Raw genomic sequence first — 24,839 nt, 5'->3', positions numbered from 1 at the left:
AGATGTGAAATACATAAAAACAGAAATTACTGGACAAGTGACTTCTAACGAAGCGCCATTGGACTCAAAATGTTAACTCTGTTTACTTTCCACAGAAGCTGCCAAACCTGCTGAGTTCCTCTGTGTTTTTCATGCTTTTTTGGTGGATCAATTCCAAACTAATCCCATTGTGTGCTCTTTATTTGCAGCTCTGCATCAATCTCAAACTAATCCCACAGTCATATGGCTCCCCATAGATCAATGTTCATTTCAAATTAATCCCATTGCCCCATTTTTCCCCATAAGCTATGCATGTGTAAGAAACAAGTTTGTAAAGTAAAAATGAAAGAAAGAAGTTGTATAGATTCTGATCCAGCCCCTAGTGATTTATTTCAGGCACATGGTATCTCATCCGTGGGAGATGAGGTCTGAGTGATTCACACAGGAGCTTTCAGTATTCACTACAATAAAGTAATTCATTGATGTGTAAGTGAATGTCGGTGCCTATCGAAACAAGCACTAACATCTTCCTCCACAATCCCTTCATTAACTAGGCTTTGAATGTCAGCTATGCTCACTCCCACATAGGTCCCTACACCGGGAAACCAGTTGAGAGCAAAAATGAATCTACACAATCGTCAGCAAATGCACAATCTTAGAAATAATTTGTTTTCCGCTGCTCTTAATTCTCCTGAATTCTGAAACTAGTTACAGAATCCCTGCATAAGGAAGGAGACCTGAGAGTCAGAGTAGCTGTCATTTTTAATCAAGTGCTGCACATCAGTCTTCCAAAGAGTCAGTGGCAATCTGTGCCGGTAAGGGCAGAATTGAACTTGGCTGCATCACATCTTTTTATATGGGAGATTTCTGATTTTGTTTTTCCTAAATTTTGAGTGAACAGTTCTCTGTGTAACTCTTTTTTTCTATTGCTGTTTATCTCTGCTATCTCTTTCTGTTATTGTCCCCACTGGTGCTCTGCATAAATTTGGTCTTCCTGTAGTTTTATTCCCTTTCTGCCCTACTCTTCTCTTCCCAATTAATCTGCCCGTCTCCCTGGCTCAGTGGCCCATTCCCTCCATTAAGCCCCATTTTCTCTGCCTTCCTGCATCAGTCCTGTTTCTCTGCCGTAACTCTTCTCCCTCTGTCCCACTCCCCTTCTGCCCCACGTCCTCTCCTCACTGTTCCCACTCAACTTCCTGCACCATTCCTTCCATCCTCATACCTCCACTGCCTTAAACTCTACCCCCACCCCTTTTCTCTGCCCAGTCTGTCTTTTTCTATCTCTCGCTTACGTACACTTTCTGGTCTAAGTCCAATGGTGGAATGAGTAAGTGAGAACCCAGTTCTCCAATTTGCAACTCAGGAAATGGATGTGATTCTGGAATAGCTGAATGGAACACAATATGAATCACCATGTTGCTATATTGGTTTCCATAGCACGGAATGATTGCTATTACATCTTATTAGAAAATCAATTGCAATAATATGTGCAATGGTTGTTTTGCTGGTCTCAGTGACACCTCACATGTGTCTCCAGTTTGAATATGTCACTACTCCTACGTATTGTGTCCCACATACTGGCCTTGTTCACTTCCAAGTTTGAGTGGGAGTTACCGGTTTGGCTGATGGAAATCAAATGCTTGCTGTCAATTGACTACTAATTACAACAGGTAGGTTTCTAGCACTCTGATCCACAATGCCACAATAATACCCCATGCTGATATTCCTGAATACCTCACAGTGTAATAACCAAACCCACTAATATTACCCTCTGGAGCAATAAAAATAAACAGAGAAGCAGGATGTAAAAGCCAGAATATTTTACTAATCCCTTACTGCTTAGTTGCCATCTGTAGAATTGTGGTTGATTCTATGCTCCACATTGTAGGGAAAATATTAAGATGTTTTCTAATCAATATATCCAGAGATATGAGCATACACCTCTTGGACAGGTTGGACTTGAACCCAGGTGTCCTGGCTCAGAGATAGGAACAATACATCTGTGCCACAAGGATGCTTAAAACAAGGTAACCATCTGCCCATTTCCCCGGCTCAGTGGCCCATTCCCTCCATTAAGCCCCATTTTCCCTGCTTTCCTGCGTCAGTCCTGTTTCTCTGCTGTAACTCTTCTCCCTCTGTCCCACTCCCCTTCTGCCCCAAGTCCTCTCCTCACTGTTCCCACTCCACTTCCTGCACCATTCCTTCCATCCTCAGACCTCCAACCATCTTCAGCTGTTTCATCATAAGGTCCAAAGAAGGAATGTTTGCTGATTTATTACAACATTCTGGCTTAGGTTGATCTGTCCAAGTCATACTTGCATCATTCAAATGCCAGCCAATTATCAATTCGCTCCAATAAGAGCGAATTTAGCCACCTCCCCTTGACTTTCAATGGTATTGCCATTGCTGAATCCCATATCAGAGGTTGATATTGACCAGAAACTGAACTGAACCAACCTAATAAATATTGTAGCTACAAGAGTAGATTAGAAGGTAGGAATTCTGCGATAGGTAATTCATCTCCTCTCTTTTCAAAGACTATCCACAATGAACAACAAATCCTTGTATGTTCTTGAAAGGGGAAAACAAATGTGCCTCTTGCCCAGACTGCTATCTTGTTTTTCACCATCATGTTCACAGTCTGAGACCCTCCCAGGAGATTACAAGTCAAGTTTGTTGTGCATTTCTCCCTTTGAAACTGCTTTGACACCTACACGTCCTCGTCAGATAGCTACTGGATTTACGCCTGCAGTCATTTTCACTACTTTTTCTAATCATCCTCCTCAGCGATATCATTTACATCTCTGGAGCAGGTGGAAATTGAACCTTGGCCTCATGATCCAGAGGTAGGGACACTAACATTGCACTAGAAGAGGCATCTAATTTTCACTGTATCAGCTCTCTTTAAAAAAAAACCTGTTGCAATTTCAAAATTAGATACGTCCTTGGGTGATCTGGGGTAATGATGATGTCCATGAATATCTAACACAGGTATGATGTGTGAGAAAGTTTTTTTCAAAAAGGTTACCCTTGTCTTTATTAATAAAGTCAGCTATGGCTTCTTTGTTAGCACTTTTGCCCTCAGAGTTGAATTGTCATTCCAAAAATACAGGACAATCATCAAGACTGACACTTCGGTTCAGTTCTGAGAGTACTGCATTGGGAGAAGTGTCACCTTTTTTGGTGAGACGTTGAAGCACCCATTGGCCTGTTCTGGTAAGCAAAGATCCAATGACATGAGTTCAAGGCGAGCAGGAGAGTTACTAATCCCTCTGTCAACATAGTAAGACAGATTTTACGGTCATTATCACATTGTGTGTTAGAGTATGCTACAATGCAAAATTAGCTGCTGCACTTCCTAGATTACAACAGTGACTACTGCAGTAATTACTTAATTGTCTACAAAGCACACAAATGTTTTTTTCTAATATTGCAGAGAAGTGAGGATGTTTATCATGTATAAATCACTGACTTTGCCTCAGCTGGAGAATTGTATCCAATTCAGTAACCACACTTTCAGAAAGTTGTAAAAGGTTCAGAGGGTGCTCAGGAGATTGTGACAGGAAGCAGCTTGTTGCTTGGTTCCTTTACCCAATTTATCCATCTCATCCCTCATGTTATCATGTAGGGGAAGCACGGTGGCTCACAGTGCCAGGGACCCGGGTTTGATTCCACACTTGGGCGGTTATCTGTGTGGGGTTTGCACACTCCCTCTGTGTCGGTGTGGGACTGTACCCCAGGGAGGGTCAGTGTGTGTGGGACTGTACTCCAGGGAGGGTCAGTGTCTTGTGGAACTGTATCTCAGTGAGAGTCAGTGTCTGTAGAACTGTACCCCAGTGTGACTCACAGGTTTTTCGGGGTCTCCTGTGGGCAAGTCACATTAAATGAGCCTGGTTCTGCGGTTGTTTATTGGGGTGTTTATGACACCAGGTTCCTGAAACAGTGAAACAAATATAAAGACTGAACCCTCAGCGACTAGCTGGAAGAACATCGCAACCCACAGCAACTAACCTTCCCCCTTCAATACTGCAACATCCAAAAATAAAATGCAATGCAGGAATTAAGGATTTTAGACAGGTCATTGTTGTGCAGTTTGTAACCATACACCAGTGAGAGTCAGTGTCTGTAGAACTGTATTCCAGTGAGAGTCAGTGTGTGGGACTGTACTCCAGTGAGAGTCAGTGTCTGTGTAACTATACCCCATGAGAGTCAGTGTCTGTGTAACTATACCCCATGAGAGTCAGTATATATAGAAATATGCTCCAGTGGGATATGAGGTGGTCTCTCTCACTCAACTTAGGGTCCACAAGGAGGGAGGGAGTTGAGGTGGTAGTGTGGGCGATATCTCCTCAGGGGGCTGGCCTGCCCATTGCCTTGCTGGTCCTGGGAGCACTGTGCTGTAACGCTGTGTCACGCAGCTCCATCCCCAGCTCTGCCGGCGGCTCTTGGCACAACGATGACAAACTGGCTTCCAAAAATAGCTCGGTGGTGGGAAGCCTTCATCTCCTCCAACTCTCTGAGCATGCTCGGGAAATTAGCAAAAAAATGTGCCCGAGTTCCTAACCTGCACGGAAGAGATTTGTCACTTGGAGTGAGAGGTAGAGGCGAGAAGCAGCTGGTGTGTGTATGTGTGAGGGGAGCCCACTCCTGTCCCACCGACAATGTCTACCTTGAAGGCGGGTGAGAATTATTTTAATCTGCGCTTGACTCGCGTGTGCGGTGTGTCTCTCACCCAGTTTCTGCATGTCTGATCCAGTCGTTAACAGTGCAAGCGATTTAACAACATAGAAAAGACACAAACAACAATGACCTGTCTAAAATCCTTAATTTCTGCATTGCATTTTATTTTTGGATGTTGCAGTATTGAAGGGGGAAGGTTAGTTGCTGTTGGTTGCGATGTTCTTCCAGCTAGTCGCTGAGGGTTCAGTCTTTATATTTGTTTCACTGTTTCAGGAACCCGGTGTCATAAACACCCCAATAAACAACCGCAGAACCAGGCTCATTTAATGTGACTTTCCCACAGGAGACCCCGAAAAACCTGCGAGTCACACTGGGGTACAGTTCTACAGACACTGACTCTCACTGGGGTACAGTTCCACAAGATACTGACCCCTCCCTGAGGTACAGTCCCCCCACACACTGACTCTCCCTGGGGTACAGTCCCACACACACTGACTCTCCCTGGGGTAGGTCCCATACACACTGACTCTCACTGGGGTACAGTCCCACACACACTGACTCTCACTGGGGTACAGTTCCACAAGACACTGACCCCTCCCTGAGGTACAGTCCCCCCACACACTGACTCTCCCTGGGGTACAGTCCCATACACACTGACCCTCCCTGGGGTACAGTCCCACACACACTGACTCTCCCTGGGGTAGGTCCCATACACACTGACTCTCACTGGGGTACAGTCCCACACACACTGACTCTCACTGGGGTACAGTTCCACAAGATACTGACTCTCACTGAGGTACAGTCCCACACACACTGACTCTCCCTGGGGTACAGTCCCATACACACTGACCATCCCTGGGGTACAGTCCCACACATACTGACTCTCACTGGGGTACAGTACCACAACACACTGACTCTCACTGAGGTACAGTCCCATACACACTGACTCTCACTGGGGTACAGTTCTACAAGACACTGACTCTCACTGGGGTACAGTCCCCCACATACTGACTCTCACTGGGGTACAGTCCCCCACATACTGACTCTCACTGGGGTACAGTCCCCCACATACTGACTCTCACTGGGGTACAATCCCACACACACTGACTCTCACTGGGGTATAGTCCCACACACACTGACTCTCACTGGGATACAGTCCCACACACACCGACTCTCACTGGGGTATGGTTACAAACTACACTGGCTTTGCATTCACAAGCTGAGCCACCCAAGCAAATTCTGATCTGTATCGTCTTAAAGATTTAAATGTTTGTAAAATACATCGTTCATAAATTGTGAGTCTTCAGGAAAGAGAGAGCGTGTCAGCATCTTCAGGAGAGAGAGGGGGAGAGAGTTAGGATCTTCAGGAGAGAGAGAGTCAACATCCTCCGAAGAGAGAGAGAGAGAGAGAGAGAGAGAGAGAGAGAGTCAGCACCTTCAGGGGAAAGATGGAGAGAGAGTAAGTACATTTAGAGGAAAGGGAGAGGTGCTGGAGGTCAAGAAGTGGGGACAAGTGATATTTGTTCACCATCTCGATCTGTTTGGATGAAATAGTCTTGATTTTGGCTCTGAGATCGTGGCTGTCCCCCTCCCGGTCTGGGTTTGAATGACCCCAAATTGCAGTGTTTCTAATTGAAGTTGTTTGTAGCAGGTTGCTGCCTGGTTTAAAGGGGCCTCTCCTGCAGAGAAGGCTGTCGGCACCTTGACTGTGATAATAAACCCTACTCAGTTGTTACTATGGTGATGGTATTACTCAGAACTCGTCAATGCAGAGAATAGATTGTCACCCAGCAACAGGACATAGAATCTGCATGCACTGAACGGGGCTGGTGATTGGCCACTGACTTCACAAAATCTGGAGGTACCTCAACTACAGGAGGCTGCACATGAAATCTCCAGCTGTCTGCCAAGTCACAGGGGGCCCAAGGCTTCCTGCTGTCTCCTCCTCCCACTCCTGTATTCCTCAATCTTTCCTAGTCTTCACACTGCAACCCCAAGCTGAATACAAAAGCAAGGAAGCTATAATTAATGCTTCAAAAACACTGATTTGGCCTCAACTGGAGTCTAAATAAAATTGTTCCTGGGATGTGGGTATCCCTCGCTGGAGCAGCATTTATTGTCCATCCCTAATTGTCCCTTGATCTAACAGGGTTGCTCAAGCCATGTTACAGGGCAGATAAGAGTAAACCACATTGCTGTGTGTTTAGAGTCACATGCCGGCCAGACCAGGTAGGGATGATAGATTTCCTTCCTTAAAAGACATTAGTAAACTAGGTGGGTTTTTAGTGACAATAGTCATATGGTTACCATTTGACCAGCTCAATTCCAGATTTTTATTGAACTGAATTTTATTATTACCATAGCAGGATTCAAACCCATGATCCCAAAACAATAGGCTGTGTAATAACTCAGGAAGCCCAACTGGAAAGGAACACCATTTATTGTTGAACATCAAAATAGAGCCACTACTTGTGGTGTAGATTAGATTAAGTTCCCTACAGTGTGCAGAAACAAGTCTCAGCCCAGGACAGCCAGATCCTTCCCTGGATCTGCTGTAAGATTTTTCTACATCTAGAAGTGTTATTACACACAACTGAACAGTTTTTTTGTTTTCCATCATCAAAACAGTTGTGGTAATTTTTTTTCCTTCTATTAATCACCACCAGTAAATCACCAATGTTTCCAACTGAGTACTTTACATGCAAAGCCCATTAAGGGCAAAGCAAACCATCAAAGGTCAGGAGAGCTGGTTCTGCTTTACATTTTCTTGTTCTGTTTTCTTTTTCTCTGGTATGTAGAAGTGTTATCACACACAACTAAACCAGTATTTTTTCCCCATCACCAAGTCATTGTGATTTTTTTTTGTTTGTAACTATTAGTTGCTGCGAGTAAATCACCCATGTGGCCAATTGAATATTTACATGCAAAGTCCATTTTGAGCAATGCAAACTTTCATAAGGTTAGGGAGAGTGGGAAGGGGCTAAATCAAAATAATGTTGAATGGGGAAAAAAAGTACTCTGCCCGGTGCAGTGCCCACATCTCCCCTGCATCTGCTTTATTTTATTTCTTGTATTGAAGTCTTGATTGGAAGCCAGTGAGAGGATTGAACTGATGATTGTGAGTATTAGATGAACCATGCTCTAACCATCTGAGCTAAATGCCCATAGTACCTGGGTTTGCTTATTCTTTAACCATCCAGAAGTGCTCTTACACATAATCAAACAACCTTCCCATCACCAAATTGCCATGACCTTTTTTTTCTTTTAACAATTAACCACCACCAGTAAATCATTTGTCTAGCCAATTAGAAACTGAGCCTATTTTAAAATTGGCTCTTAGTAGGAGTGAAGGGAATTGTCAACAGGGAAAGGCCTCATTGGGATTAACCTTTTAAGAGTCAACCTGAGCAGATATGTAATTATGTATCTCTGGAGCTAGTGGGACTTGAAACTGGGTCTCCTGGCTCAGAGGCAGCAACACTGCCACTGTGCTACAAGAGCCTTCTGGGTCTGCTTCTCTAATCAATCTGTTCAGAGGTATTACACACCCCTGGTGCAGGCGGAACTTGAAATGAAGTCTTATAGTTCAGAGATAGGGACACAACCATTGCACCATAGGAGAACCCTGGGTTTGCTTTTTTTTAAAAAAAAAATCATCTTGTTCACACCTCTGGTGGAGGTGGGACTTGAACTTGCAGAGACAAGGACCTAAACTCTGCTACAAGAGCTCTTCTTGGTCAGCTTTACACCATGTTCAGAGGAGTTATCATACACCACCACAGCAGGTAGAGCTTGAACCTGAGCCGCATGGTCCAGAGGTACAGATACTACCACTGCACCACGAGTTCTTCTAGGTCTGCCTTACTGAAGACCTTCTGAAAGTCCAAAGAAATCACATCCCCTTATCAACTATGATAGCTCCATACTTAAAAAATTCCATAGATTCATCAAACGTGATTTCCCTTTTGTAAATCCATGCTGACTGTCCAGTCCTGTCAGTCTTTCAAGTGCTCTGTTATTAAATCTTTATAATGGATTCTAGCATATTCTCTGTTACAGATGCCAAACTAATTGGTCTATAATTCGCTGTTTTCTCTCTACCTCCATTTTTAAATAGTGGGGTTACATTTTGCTATCCTCCAATCCATAGGAACTGTTCCATTGTCTGTAGATTCTTGAAAGATTACCACTAATGCATCCACTATGTCTAGGGCCAGGAATATACTGGGATGCAGATAATTGGGCTCTAGGGATTTATTGACCTTTAATCCCATTAATGACCCCATTACTAATACTGCTTTCCTTCAGTTCCTTCCTCTTACTGGACCATGTGTTCCCCAACATTCTTGGGACACTTTTGTGACCCCCTTTCTAAAGACAGAACCAAAATATGTATTTAATTGATCTCTTTGTACCTCATTATAACCTTGCTTGTTTTGATTGTAAATGACCTATATTTGTCGTCACCAATCTTTTTCTCTTCACATACCAATAGAAACTTTTGCAATCAGTTTGTTAGTTTCCCACAAGTTTACACTCGTTTTATAGAGTCATAGAGATGTACAGAACGGAAACAGACCCTTCAGTCCAACTCGTCCATGTTTTCTATTTTCCCCCTCTTAATCAATCCCTTTATATTCCATTGCTAAAATTTAACCTGCTCCCAATCCTCAGGTCTGCTGCTCATTTCGGCCAATTTGTATGGCCCTTCCTTGGATCTATTACTATTCCGAATTTCTCTTGTTAGCCATCATTGGGTCACCTTTCCCATTTTATTTTTCTGCTGGACAGGAATGAGCAATTGTTGCAGTTTCTCCAAATGCTCTTTAAATGTTCGCCATTGTCTATCCACCATCATCTCTTTAAGTGATGTTCCCCAAATTTATCGTAGTAGCTCACATCTTATATGATTGTAGTTTCCTTCATTTTGATTCAGGACCTTGGTTTTAGAATCAATGACATCAAACTGAGAATTCGATCAAATTATGGTCTCTCTTCCCACAGACCCTCGCACAACTAGATTGCCAATTATTCCTTTCTCATTATATAACACCCCAGTCTTGGACAGTCTGTTCTCTAGTTTATTCCTAAATGTACTGATCCCGAAAACCATCTTGTACACACTCCAGGAATTCCTCCATTATGGGATTTTTTTACTGATGTGATTTGCTCAATTTACATGCAGCTTAAAGGTATTCATAATTAGAGGTTGTACCTTTACTACTTGTGTATATAATTTCCTATTTAATGCCTTCCCCAACATTAACACTATGGTTTGGAGGTCTATATACAATCCTGATTATCGTTCTCAGCTCCTTGATATCTCTACCCACACAGACCCCATTTCCTTCCTCAGTATTGCATTAATGTTTTCTATAACCAGCAATGCCACTCTGCCCCCTTTTCTTCTTTGTCTGTCCTTTCTAAAAACTGAATGCTCATAGATATTCAGTTCCCAGAAAGTGCAGAAAAGATTTACAAGCATGGTTCCAGATATGAGGGACTTCAGTTACATGGATATATTCAAAAAGATGGGACTATTCTGCTTAGTAAAGATTAAGAGGAAATTTGAAAAAGGTATTCAACACATGGGGGTATTGACAGAGTAGGTTTGGAGAAACTGTTCCCTTTGGCACCGGAGCTGAGAATCAGCAGATCTAGATTTAAAATAATTGTCAGGACAACTAACAAGAACATGAGGTAAATCTGTTCACACAGTGACTGGTTAGGATATGGAATGCGGTTTGGTGGAGACAGATTCAGTTGTGGCTTTCAGAAGGTAATCAGATAAGCTCCTAAAATAAAAAAAAAGCTGTGCTAAAGAAAAGGGTGTGAAAGTGCAACTAGCACATGTTTTCTTGCAGAGTTGACTTGCATGATGGACTGAACAACTTACTTCTGTGCTGTAATGTGGGCTGTGCTTTGCCTTTACAATCTCCTCTATGGGTTGTCCTTGTACCTTCAAATGTCTTCTGTCTTCAATTTTAACCTCCATCTTTCCTTTAGCTGTTTCCTTGGTAACCTAATTGATCCTCCTAATGTCTGTTAGTTATTGGCACCCCTAATACATCTAACAGCTGAACTTATAATTACATATAAATGAAAAATTTAAATAATTTGAGAATGTGGTAGTGGTTTAAAAGAGATCAGAGAAGCCAAGGCTTTTGTATAGAAGATGCATTATAATACATTTGAAGGACATATTGAAAGTAACTGAAAAGAGAAAACTATTAACAATATCAGCGAATACAGGAGCAAGATATATTAACGATCTAGATGAAGGGATCAAGGGCATTCTGGCTAAGTTTGCAGATGATACAAAGATAGATAGAGGGACAAGTAGCACTGAGGAGGCGGGGAAGCTGCAGAAGGATTTAGACAGGTTGAGAGGGGGTGAAGAAGTAGAAGATGGAATACAAAATGGGAAAATGTGGGGTCATGCACTTTGGTAGGAAGAATAGAGGCATGGACTATTTTCTAAATGGGGAGAAGATTCAGAAGTCTGAAGTGCAAAGAGACTTGGGAGTTCTAGTCCAAGATTCTCTCAAGATAAACTTGCAGGTTGAGTCAGTAGTTAGGAAGGCAAATGCAATAATAGCATTTATTTTGAGAGGACTTGAAGATAAAAACAGGGATGTACTTCTGAGGCTCTATTAGGCTCTTGTCAGATTTGGAGTATTGTGCACAGTTTTGGATCCCCATATCTCAGGAAGGATGACTTGGCCCTGGAGGGTATTCAGAGGAAGTTCACGAGAATGGTCCCAGGAATGAGAAGCTTAACATATGAGGAACTTTGAAGCCTCTGGGTCTATACACAATGGAGTTTAGAAGGATGAAGGGGATCTATTTGAAACGTACAGAATACTGAATGGCCTGGACAGAGTAGATGTCAGGAAGATGTTTCCATTGGTAGGAGAGACTAGGACCCAAGGGCACAGCCTGAGAGTAAAGGGAAGACCTTTTAGAATGGAGATAAAGAGAAACTTCTTCAGCCAGAGAGTGGAGAATCTATGGAATTCATTGCCACAGAAGGCTGTAGATGTCAGATCATTGAGTATATTTAAGATGGAGATAGATAAGTCCTTGAGTGTCAAGGGGAGAAAGCGGGAGAATGGGGTTGAGAAACTTATCAGCCATGATTGAATGGCAGAGCAGACACAATGGGCTGAATGGCCTAATTTCTGCTCCTATGTTTGATGGTCTTAGCAGTTTAGTGAAAATAAGGTCCAGGGTGCAGAATATGAAACACTCAAATACGCAATTTGAAGACTCCTGAAAAGTAATAATCCTGGGCAGAGTATGAATTCAATGATAAGAAGATCTTGTAATAAAGGCAACATAGTAATTGCAGAGGACTTTAATCTTCAGAAAATCTTTGGAAGATAAGTTCATGGAATACATTCAAAAGTTTGCTGGAACAATATGTCATGGAACTAACCAGTTCCATGAGATTATATTAGGTCTTCTTTTATATCATGAGACAGGGATAATGAGTAATCTCACAGTACAGGATTCTGTAAGAAACCCTGACCATAAAATGATAGGGCTTTGTATTGAGAGTGATTTTCCACAAGTTTGGAATTAGAGTATTGAACTTAAAATAAAGTCAATTACCTGGAAATGAAGAATGAGCTGTCTAAAGTACATTGGGAGAAGAGATTAAAAGGTCTCAAATAGTAATGGTGGAAATTTGATAATATTATAATTCCCAATTAATTAACATTCCATTGAGAAAGATTTTCACCTATAATTACCAGAAGAGGTTAACGATGGTTGTTTGGTAGTACAGAACCTGAGTATTGCTGAAACAGAACACATTAACAAATATTTACTTTTTCAGCAATATTCGGGTTAAGGATAGTATTAAATTACAAGGAACTCAAATTATTGCCAGGAAGGGTAGTAGTCCTAAGGATTGGGAGAATTTTAAATACCAGCAAAGGATGTCATGACCACACCAGACATATCTCTAGAGTAGTGTTACATACTTGTTTTAAGTGTCTTTTTCATTTTTGAGTATTTCAATCTTAAAATAAACAGCAGCATAACTTAATGTTTTGAACAAGACAAAAGGTTAACTTATTATACAACCATTGCTGAAAGTTACTTTAATAAGAAAAGATAAAGTTATCAGCTAAAATGCGGATGCAATGGTTGGAAGTAAGTAAGCATGAAAGCTGCTTATTAAGGTAAAAGTAAGGTCAGTCTCTAAGATTGATGCAAGCCCAGCTTCCTTCAAGAATTTTTTATGCAGGATTGAAACTTGAAGTTCTATTCAGAATTGTGATGTCTTATGCAATCAAATGGTTGTAATTTGCCTTTGTAGTTGGATTTGGCAGGTAGAGCAGCTTCAGGGTGTTAAACACTCCTTTCCTATAATGGCATGAAGCTTGAAAACTGCCTTTTTCGGAGAAATGAGAGGCTTTCTCAGCAGCTTCTCTCTATAACTCTTCAGTTCAGAGAGAAAACCCAACTCTCATTTTCAGTTCACAGTCAATTGCACTGAAGCTGGTGGCTGGAACTATCTTTACATGGTCTCCTGAGATCTCAGCATATAAAATGGATCTTTTCAGCCAGTTTTCAATCTCAATCAAACAGAGTGGCTGCAGATGTTAACTTTGGTGAATCACTGTTACACCAAGCAAAGTTAATTATATTGGAATTGTTATATTATTACAGTCTCCAGTTGTACACTAGGTGAACTGGCCATGCTAAATTGCCGGTAGTGTTAGGTGTAGGGGTATGGGTGAATAGCTCTTCGGAGGGTCGGTGTGGACTTGTTGGGCCGAAGAGCCTGTTTCCACACAGTAGGGAATCTAATCTAAAAAAAAACTGAATGTAATAGAGTAGTTAAAAGGAATAGCATAACAAAAATAAACCCAAGTCACTTAGAGGTGGAGATGGTAGCAAACAGGGAATAAAGAAACGGCAGAGGTGTTAAACATTTTGTACTTACTTCACAGTAGAATATACTAATATGTAATACAAACAATGGAAAACCAATGGTCTAATGAAATAGGAATTTAAAGTAATTGGTACTAGTAAAGGAAAAGCACTAGAAAATTAATTTTACTGAAAATTGGCAAATCCCCTGGACCTATTGGCCTACATCTTTGGATTCTATAAAAAGGTGGCTGCAGAGAAAGTGGATGTATAACTTCCGATCTTTTAGGATTCACTACATATGAAATTGTTCTTGTGGATTGGAAAGCTATAAATCTTATATCGCAATTCAAGAAAGAAGAAAGGGAGAACAGGGAATTACAGACCAGTTGCTTAACATCAGTCCTTGGGGAAATGATGGAAACTATTATTAAGAAACTGGTAACAAAGTACTTAGAAAATCATAATGTATTTTGGTGGAGTCAATGTGATTTTATAAAAGGAAAATCATGTTAAAGACAAATCTACTCAAGATTTTTGAACGTGTACTGTAACTGGCAGGGTATATGTAGGTGAGCCAGTGCATATAGTGTATCTGGATTTTACAAGGGCACAGACAATGTACCATACAAAAGGTTGTTGATTAACATATAGGCCCAATGAGATGGAGATAGCATATTTGGATGTGTAGGAGGTTTATTTAAAGACGGAAAACGAAATGGGAATAAATATGTCTTTTTCAGGTTAGCAGACTGTTACTAATGGGGTGCTGCATGGATCAGCACTCAAGCCTGTTTGCAATCTATTAATGAAGAACCTGTGTGAATAGATTGACTGGAATGTATCCAAACTTTTGCTGACACTTTAATGCTGCATAAAATAGAATCTGTGAGGAGGGCTCATGGAGGCTGCAAAAGGAAGTGAATCGGCATCAACAGGGTGGATGGAATAAGGTTTAGGGAAACGTGAGGTGGGAAGGTAAGATAGGTACCAAGTTGGTAGAAAGAATAGAAATGATATGTATTCTTTAACTACAGAAAGCTAATAAATCTTCATATTCAGAACAATTTGGGCGCCTATGTACAAAAAGAATAACAAGTTACAGGCACAGCAAGCAATTAGAAAGGCAAAGTGCTATGTTGGCATTTGTAACAAGTTGGTTGAAGTATAAGAGTAAACAAATCTTGCTACAATTTTAGAGGCCTTTGTTAAGCACACTCCTGCATTGTTTTGGTTTCTGTTCATAAGGAAAGATACACTTGCCTTTGAGAGATTGTGATTAAAAGCTTACTAGATTGATTTCTAGGTTGACAGGTTTATTCTCTTAAGAGATATTCCTTACTGAGTATCTACTCTCTGGAATTTAGCAGAATCTGCCATCCTTACCTGGTCTGGCTGACATACAAGTCACAATATTGCTAAGAGTCTGGAGTCACATGCAGGCTGGACTGGTTAGGGATGGCAGATTTCCTTCCCTGAAGGATGTAAGTGAGTTAGATGGGTTTTGTGACATGGTCATCATTAGGCTAGCTTTTTATTCCAGTTATTTGAAAACTGAATTCAACTTTCGCCATCTGACTTGATTTGAATCATGTCCCCAGAACATTAGCCTGAGGATCGGGATTACTGGTCCAGTGCCATTACCCTGACACCACCACCACTTCTTTATACAGTAAATTGCAGTTGAATGTGGAATACAAATAAAATGAGATTTGTAGAAAGTGATTAAGACTTCTTAGTCACCTACTCCAAGCATTCTGCACAAGATCATACTTAATGTATTACTTGGACCATAATTATGCTGTTGTAAATTTTGACAGAACATAACAAAAAGAGCTTTTAGAATATTTAATACTTTGTCATTTAAACAGCAAGTGTATGTGCCAGCATGAGAAATAATTTATAGACAACACAAAAGATTTAAAATAGAAAGATCATCTCTGCTGTGTTGATTATTTCAGCTTTCTAAATACGGATAAAGTCAATTTTATTTATATAACAATCAGTGTAAGACTTTATATCTATTTTTCTGTCAGCCACTTCCCAAGTTGTTCACCTTTATAAGACAGAGGGCGCAATTTTCCCTTCCTGAGAAGTGGTGAGAAAAGCAAATAATTAGGTTGGAGGTTGGTATTGGGGAGATATTTGCCCCATTCCCACCAGTTTTTTGAAGAGGTGGCAAAGAGGATTGATGAGGGCAGAGCGGTAGACGTGATCTATATGGACTTCAGTAAGGCGTTTGACAAGGTTCCCCATGGGAGACTGGTGATCAAGGTTAGATCTCAGGGAATACAGGGAGAACTTGCCATTTGGATACAGAACTGGCTCAAAGGTAGAAGACAGAGGGTGGTGATGGAGGGTTGTTTTTAAGACTGGAGGCCTGTGACCAGTGGAGTGCCACAAGGATCGGTGCCTTTCGACATTTATATAAATGATTTGGATGTGAGCATAAGAGGTATAGTTAGTAAGTTTGCAGATGATACCAAAATTGGAGGTGTGGACAGCGAAGAAGGTTACCTCCGATTACAACGGGATCTTGATCAGTTGGGCCAATGGGCTGAGGAGTGGCAGATGGAGTTTAATTTAGATAAATGTGAGGTGCTGCATTTTGAGAAAGCAAATCGTAGCAGGACTTATACACTTAATGGTAAGGTCCTAGGGAGTGTTACTGAACAAAGAGACCTTGGAATGCTGGTTCATAGCTCCTTGAAAGTGGAGTCACAGGTAGATAGGATAGTGAAGAAGGTGTTTGGTATGCTTTACGTTATTGGTCAGAGTATTGAGTACAGGAGTTGAGAGGTCATGTTGCGGCTGTACAGGACATTGGTTAGGCCACTTTTGGAATATTGCGTGCAATTCTGTTCTCCTTCCTTTTGGAAAGATGTTGTGAAACTTGAAAGGGTTCAGAAAAGATTTACAAGGATGTTGCCAGGGTTGGAGGATTTGAGCTATAAGGAGAGGTTGAATAGACTGGGACTGTTTTCCCTACAGCTTCGGAGGCTGAGGGGTGACCTTATAGAGGTTTATAAAATCATGAGGAGCATGGATAGGATAAAGAGACAAAGTCTTTTCTCTGGGGTGGGGGAGCCCAGAACTAGAGGGCATAGGTTTAGGGTGAGAGAGAAATGATATAAAAGAGACCTAAGGGATAACTTTTTTCACGCAGAAGGTGGTGAGTGTATGGAATGAGCTGCCAGAGGATGTGGTGGAGGCTGGTACAATTGCAACATTTAAAAGGCATCTGGATGGGTGTATGAATAGGAAGGGTTTGGAGGGATATGGGCCAGGTGCTGGCAGGTGGGACTAGATTGGATTGGGATATCTGGTCGGCATGGACGGGTTGAACTGAAGGGTCTGTTTCCATGCTGTATATCTCTATGACTCTATTTATCTCATTGACACACTAAATTGTGTCAGGGTTTCACAGGACAGACACTGACAAGCTGTTTAGGGAAAGTGGTTGTGTGGTGGTATTGTCACTTGTTATAATCCCTGTTGATGTTATTACTAGACAAGTTAGATCCCAGAATAAAACCTGAGCTGATAGATCATATTTTGCTTTCTTAAAAATAACATGGTGGTCTTCTGCTAAAAGATAGGCATGCAGGGCTGGTTTTGGCAATGAACCTTTTTTACACAAAAGAAATAAAATTAATTAAAGCAAACTAAATTAGATTAGAACAGTAATTTACTATTTACACATAACGCAGTTTGAGAGATATCAAAGCACAATCCCAACTTTTTCCTAATACCATCACTTTAAAGATAACCAAAATCCAGAGAAATTTTTCCCTTTTCCAATCTGTAGGGTTGACTTAACTACTTTTTGTCAGTTCAAGTCCTACAAACTGTGAAGCCTTGTTCCTTGACTACTCACAGAGCTGAGAATTTAGGCCTTCTCAGCTTTGAATGACTGCTGCAAATTGCTAACCAAATACTCAGAAACAATGCTGTCAGTGAGGTAACTTATTTTTTTACAACTCTGAGTAATCCCCCTTTTTCTAGGAGAGATTGTACTTGCTTCTGACCCCAGTAGGTCTCCGATATACTGCCTAAAAGCTTTTGAACTAAGTTTTAAAAGAACTTGCTCAATCTAGCTTCTGCTATGCTAATGGCTTGATGTTTTCTTTCTCTGATTGTAACCCCTCACTGTATAGACAAACTTCCATTAACTCTTCAGGAGGTACATGTTCTGGAAAGACTGATCAGTTAATTTTTAAAGCTTCACAGAAATATAACACGAGTTTGAAATGATATTATTACATATAATTCAACTACCTTTCATCACACACTAGAGCAGTAATCCAGAATGCCAGACTAATGATCTGGGGACATGGGTTTGACTTCAATAAGAATATGGAATAAATATTTAGCCTTGTGGTGTCTATGTAACCACTGCCAATTGGGGAAAAAAAAATCTCGTCCACTAATATTCTTTAATGAAAGAAATGTGTAACTCTTATCTGGTCTAGCCTATATGTGGCTTCAGATCCACAGCAATGTGGTTGACATTGCCTCTGGCTTATTAAAGATAGCCAATAAATACTGCTCTAGCCAGTGATGCCAATATCCTACAAATTAATAATAAAAAGAGAGGCTGTTTTTCTGAGCTAGAATGTGTAGAATGAGCGGTTATAGTCTCAGAATAAGGAATGGCTCATTAGGACTGAGTTGAGACATTTCTTTATTCAGAGTTGTAAATGTTTGTAATTCTCCATCCCAGAGAGCTCTGGATGCTTGGTTGTTGAACATAATCAAGTCTGAAATTGAAGAGTGTTTGGACTGGAATGAAATCAGGAGATATAGGGATTGGGAGTAAAGTAGAGAACAAGAGAATCAGCCGTGATTATATTTAATGGCGGAGCAGGCAGGAGGAGCCCTATAGCTAACTCCAGCTTCTATTCTGTCTAGCTTTATATGTATGTAGACATGAACATAGACATGCACAGGAATAGATACACATGCAGATACAAATGATACACATTCTCGTTCCCGAGTTCTGTTTGCATTCTGATTCTACTAATTTGCTTCCATTTTCCCCAACAGTGACTCACAACTGCCTTGTACCTTCAGCCCAACTGTGCCTCTCCAATGAGGGAATCCCAGCTTCAGAATCACAGTATGTATCAGATGATATCTCCCAGACACTGAACCCTGTGGTATAGAATCAGAATGTGGAATAGACAGTACTTCCTCCAACCCCTCACACCCCCATACTCAGCAGCAATATGTCAATTTCTTCACCTCCAAGATTGTGATAATTTAAGCAGCTGTTTCTACTCTTACATTCCTCACCCCCTCCCTTTCCCACCATTGCTCCAGCCCCTGAATGCTCCCTTCATCTCCCATCCATTGCAAACTAGGATCTATTGTCCCACATTGCATTTCCAAGCTCAACTTGTCAAGTTGTTACATCCCTCGCGCACTCAATCAACTCCTCTTCTCTGATTCCATGCTTACTGGCATTAAAATTGCCTGAATGTCCCACTCTCCCCTTCGAATCACTGCTTCGAGCCTAGTCTGAAATAATCCAATCGCTAACTGGAGCCAAAGACTTCAGTTCTGGAGAGTAGGGAAGCTGAAATTGTTCTCCTTAGAACAGTGAATGTAAAGGAGTGATTGAATTTTGGTAATTAAAACGATGGAGGGACTTTGAAGAAATAAGTTGGAAGGGATAAACTGTTTCTAGTGTAAGGAGAATAGGTGAACAAGGACACAGATTTAACGATTGGCAATAAACCAATAGGGAGATGAGGAGAATTTTATTTACTGAGTGAGTAAATACATTCAGTGAGTGTTCCGGAAAACATTGCCTCAATAGGTTGGGAAAGAGATACTGTAACAACTTTCAAAAGGGAATTGGATACTTAAAAAGGAAAACAATTGCAGGGAAGAATAATTGTGAGGAAAGAGCATGTATCTAATTGGATAGCTCTGTCAAGGAATGATGGGGTGGGTTGAAGGATCTAATTCTGTCCTTCAGGATTTGTGATTTCATCTTTCCTCTTTGAGGACCTCAGTCTTGCATTTACATTTAGCTCTTTACCCATCCTTTCTTACATGCTTAATGTCCATTGACTTTGGGACAAAAATGTTTTTCTTGTCAATTCCTTTGTCAATTGATTCCAAATAACTCTTCAACAGACAAATGGAGCTAACATATGAGCTGTGAGTATATTGAATGATTGACCAAGCCTGGGGTATGGAATGTGTTCCTCCTGCTTCTGTACATGCCCTTGTCAGGTCCGTGCCACGCTTGAGAGCCTCTCACCCAGTATAGACTCTGCTACACATATTGGGTGCTGCATTATGTCCTGTTCACCAATCACAAATTGGAGCTATCCCATAACATTACATTTAATGTCTTTTTCCTTATCCATAAGTTTGTCCATGACCTCAGCCCACAGTTTTTGCAATCTCAATTTGCCGTAAATCACATCCCCCACCCATTCATCTTGTTTGACCAGATTCCAGCTTTCTCTTTATTGCGCACTCTCTTCATTCACTGATGTGGGCAGGTCTCTCCCTCTAAACTTTGGGATATCTCTCCAAATCTTTTCAGTGCAGCTTTTATTCATTATGCTTATTTGTGGAGAATTTTAGTGTATTTCCTTTGTGTTGCTAAATGTGCAGACAATGAATAAAGGTACTGATTCTTAGTGCTGTAGGTATATTTGGGATTGGGAGTGCTGAGTGTTGGGTTAGAAGTGCAGTTTTTGGATTGGGAGCATTGTGTATGTGTTGGGAGCAGTGTGTGCCGGGTCAGGAGTGCAGTGTGCTGAGTTGTATATGCAATGTGCCAGGTCGGAAGCGCAGTGTGCCAGGTCGGAAGCGCAGTGTGCCAGGTCGGAAGCGCAGTGTGCCAGGTCGGAAGCGCAGTGTGCCAGGTCGGAAGCGCAGTGTGCCAGGTCGGAAGCGCAGTGTGCCAGGTCGGAAGCGCAGTGTGCCGGGTTGGGAGCTCAGTGTGCCGGGATGGGAAGCTCAGTGTGCCGGGATGGGAGTGTAGTGTGCCCGGTTGGGAGCGCAGTGTGCCGGATCGGGTGTACAGTTTGCTGGATTGGGTGTACAGTGTGCCGGGTCGGGAGTACAGTTTGCCGGATAGGGAGCGCAGTGTGCTGGGTCGGGAGTGCAGAGTGCCAGGTTGGGTGTACAGTTTGCCGGATTGGGTGTACAGTGTGCCGGGCCGGGAGTGCAGTTTGCTGGACAAGGACTGTCCAGTTACAACTTGCTTGATGATTGACTCTGGATTTGGTGGGATCTGAGATCCTTGTGGCCAGTGATTTTTGAGAAAGTTCCACAGTTGCTTACATTCCTGCATTGTTCATTATCCCACCAATTTTTCTGTTAAAGGTACAGGAGATTTTTCTGAAGCCTTATTACTGGAGCTACACAAACAGCAGTATTTCCACCTCAGAGAAGAAAGTCACCTGCTCCTGAACTGTTGTTGTTCAAGAAGGTAGCTCACCACCACCTTCTCAAGGCAACCAGGGACAGACAATAAAAGTTACTGGCCAGCCAGTGATGCTCACATCCCATGACTGAATAAACAAAAAAGCACTCTCCAGCAGCTGCGGCTGGATTTACATTCCATGTGATGCTTATGTGGTTGAATATCCCCTTGGGATCCATTGTCTTGTCTCAAAAGATGAACAACAGTGGTACAGTGGTTAGCACTGCTGCCTCGCAGCGCCAGAGACCCGGGTTCAATTCCCGCCTCAGGCGACTGACTGTGTGGAGTTTGCACGTTCTCCCCGTGTCTGCGTGGGTTTCCTCCGGGTGCTCCGGTTTCCTCCCACAGTCCAAAGATGTGCAGGGTCAGGTGAATTGGCCATGCTAAATTGCCTGTAGTGTTAGGTAAGGGGTAAATGTAGGGGAATGGGTGGGTTACGCTTCGGCGGGTCGGTGTGGACTTGTTGAGCCGAAGGGCCTGTTTCCACACTGTAAGTAATCTAATCTAATCTAAAAAATACAGTCATAGAGTGAACAAGGAAGCTAGAAATAACATACAAGAATCAAAGTATTTTTCTCCTTTGAATTGCAAATTGGCAAGGTGCAAAGGCAAAGCATTCCCAATTTCTGGAACTGCTTGACCTTGTGGTGAAATATTTACAGTTTGTGAGGATATATGGCTTTGTGAAAATGTTGTTCAGTGCTGGTTTATGAAGAACTGTGGAGACATGTGGGTGAAAAAGTGGAATGGGAATGAGTATTGTATGGAAGAACCCTGCTACCGAGTAGATTAACTGGAGGACCGTGTGCAAAATTGTTCGGCATTTTCAGACACCTCATTTTGAACTATTGCTGAGAGCACTGATAACACCTGAGTAACCACAGTCTATCTTTCTTTAGGTGACCAGTTGCTAAACTTGATGCATGAATTCAGACACTGCATGTCAAATTGCCAGCCATTAAGAAAGGATTTGACTTCAAGGGTAGGTTCAAGTCACAGTGATGAAGATTGAGACGAACATTATACAGTGTCTCCCACATTGTTCGAATACTTCAAAGTTCTTCACAGCTAAATTACTTGTTGAATGACAATTTCTGTTTCTTTTGTATGTATGTACAATAATGTTCCAAAAACAGTAAAGAAATCAATCATAGAATGAGACAGCATGGAAGGCCACTTGCTCCATCCTGTCAATGTTGGTGTATTTAAAACACACTCTGAGTGGTCTCACCACTCTTTCCCAATACCCTGCAAATTGCTTTCCAAGTGTTTGTCAATTCTCTTTGTAAGTTACTGTGAATTTGCTTCCACCACCCTTTCAGGTCATGCAGTCCTGTAACAGAACCTGTAACAACAAAAAAAGACTCTCATGTCCTTCCGTCACATTCTTCCCTCTCCAACATTAGATAGTGATGTCAATCTTCTTAATTTCCTTCACTGCACAGTTTATACCTTGAATATTACCTATAGTCTGTAACTTACTCCCGGATAGTTTGCAGGAAGCATCAATGGACAGGACTGGTGGCAGAAAATCAATCTGGCGAAGTGCAATATAATGCATTTGGGGACCAGCAAGGTAAGGGAATAGATAAACAGTGGTAGGATACTGAGAAGTGTATGTCCACAGATTCTGGAGGAGGTCTGGAAGGTAGTTAGGACGATCAAAAATGCCTATATGTGTGCCTTTTAGCTGAGAGTTGGAATATAGGAACAGAGATTTTTTGAACTGTGTAAGGTACTCGTTAGATCACAGCTGGAGTTCTGTGTGTTGTTCATGTCACCACACGAAGGAAAAAATGTGATTGCACAGAGAGGAAATTACAGGAAAGATGCATGGTTGGGGAACTTTATTTCTGAGGATTTTCTTCTTTATTCATTCATTGGGTGTGGGCATCACTGGATAGACCAGCATTTATTGTCCTTGGTGGTGAGTCTTCTTCTTGAACTGCAGCAGCCCATTTGGTGTAGGTGTACCCACAATGCCTTTGTGGATGGAGTTCCAGTGATAACCCTGGGGATGTTGATAGTGGGAGATTCAGTGATGGCGATAGTATTGAATGTCAAGGTTTGATGGGTTAGATTCTGTCTTATTGAAAATGGCAATTGCCTGGCACTTGTGTGACATAAATTTACTTGCCACTTCTCAGCCCGAATGTGGATATTGTCCAGGTTTAGACATGGACTGCTTCAGTATCTGAGGAGTTGTGAATGGTGCTGAACATTGTGTAAGCATCAGCAAACAGCCCCAGCTCTATGATATAAGGATGATAAATGATGAAGCAGCTGAAGTTGGTTGGGCTTGGACAGTATCCTGAAGAACCTTCTGAGAGATGTTGTGGAACTGAGACAAAGGACCTCTGACAACAGCGATCATCTTCCTATGTGCCAGGTTTGCCTCCAACCAGCAGAGGGTTTGGCCCCTGATTTTTATTGATTACAGTTTTGCTTGCTCTCCTTGATACCATACTCAGTCAAACATGGCCTTGATGTCTAGAGCTGTCACTCTCACCTCACCTCTGGAATTCAGCTCTTTTGGCTATGATTGAGCCAAGACTGTAATGAGGTCTGGAGCTGAGTGACCATGGCAGAACCAAAACTGCATGTCAGTATGCAGGTTACTGCTAAACAAGTGATGCTTGATAATACTGTTGATGGCATATCCATAACTTTGCTGATGATCGAGAGTAGACTGATGGGGTAGTAATTGACTGGGTTGCATTTCTCCTGCTTTTTGTGTAAAGGACATACCTGGACAAATTTCCACATTGTTGGGTACATGCCAGTGTTAAACCTGTACTGGAACAGCTTGACTAGGTGTGTGTCAAGTGATGTTCAGTACTACTGCTGGAATTTTGTCAGGGGTGACAGCCTTTGCAGTATCCTCCAACCATTTCTGACATCACATGTTTAGAACTGAATTGGTTGAAGACTGGCATTTGTGATGCTAGAGATTATTGAAGATGGATTATCCACCTGGTACTTCTGGCTGAAGATTGCTGTGAATACTTCAGCCTTGGTTTTTACACTGACGTGTTGGACTCTTCCATCATTGAGGATGGGGATATCTGTGGAGCCTCCTCCACCTCTAGTGAGTTTTTAAAATTGTCTACCACCATTCACACTAGATGTGGCAGGACTGCAGAGCATGGATCTGATCTGTTGGTTGTGGACTCACTTAACTCTGTCTATCACTAGCTCCTCATGCTGATTGGCACATGTTTTCCTGTTGGAAGTCTGCCAAGTTGACATCTCATTTTCAGATATGCCTGAAACAGCTCCTGCCATGCCCTCCTGCACTCTCCATTGAACCAGGGTTGATCCCAGGCTTGATGATATTGTTAGAGAGGGGAATATGCCAGGTCATGTTGCAGATTATGTTGGAGTACAGTTTAGCTGTTGATGACTCACAGTGCCTCATGGATGCCCAGTCTTGGGTTGCTAGGTCTGTCCAAAGTATAGCACAGTGATAATGCTATAGAATATAACACACTGGTATCAGTGTGAAGGTTGAACTTTGTTTCTACAGCAGCTGTGATGATCACCCTTACTGATACTGTCATGGACAAATACATCTGCAGCAGGCAGATTGGTGAGGATGAGGTCAAGTGTGTTTTCCTGACTTGTTGGTTCCCTCACCATCTATCATAGTCCCTGTCTGGCAGCTCTGTCCTTTAGGACTCAACCAGCTCAGTTGGTGGTGTTGCTACCGAACTGTTGCTGGAGGGAATTGAAGTTCCCCATCTCGAGTATATATCTGGCTACCCTCAGTGCTTCCTCCAAGTGTTGTTCAATGTGGAGGAGTACATAGTCACCAGCTGAGGGAGGAGGATACATGATAATCAACAGG

The 24,839-nt window shown here is 42.0% G+C and overlaps 1 protein-coding gene across 7 annotated transcripts in view; it reads left to right on the top strand.

Annotated features, from left to right (window-relative positions):
- The first annotated feature begins 4,464 nt into the window (after nucleotides 1-4,464).
- ccdc136b (coiled-coil domain containing 136b) overlaps nucleotides 4,465-24,839 on the top strand; it is an 87,743-nt gene continuing 67,368 nt past the window's right edge. The window contains exons 1-3 of one of the 7 annotated variants that reach the window (XM_043713899.2): nucleotides 4,465-4,655; nucleotides 18,589-18,661; nucleotides 21,892-21,974. In XM_043713899.2, the coding sequence (XP_043569834.2) occupies nucleotides 18,634-18,661; nucleotides 21,892-21,974 (111 nt within the window). In that variant the 5' untranslated portion in view covers nucleotides 4,465-4,655; nucleotides 18,589-18,633. Of the gene's footprint in view, nucleotides 4,660-18,588; nucleotides 18,662-21,891; nucleotides 21,975-24,839 lie in introns of all 7 variants that reach the window. The other 6 variants (XM_043713898.2, XM_087999472.1, XM_087999474.1 and 3 more) reach the window with 6 other exon arrangements.

Source organism: Chiloscyllium plagiosum, unplaced genomic scaffold, assembly GCF_037043375.1.
Source record: "Chiloscyllium plagiosum isolate Xiang-an unplaced genomic scaffold, Cpla_swu_hap1 HiC_scaffold_23, whole genome shotgun sequence".
Classification (NCBI taxonomy): Eukaryota; Metazoa; Chordata; class Chondrichthyes; order Orectolobiformes; family Hemiscylliidae; genus Chiloscyllium; species Chiloscyllium plagiosum.
This window is presented reverse-complemented; position numbering and strand designations above follow the sequence as displayed.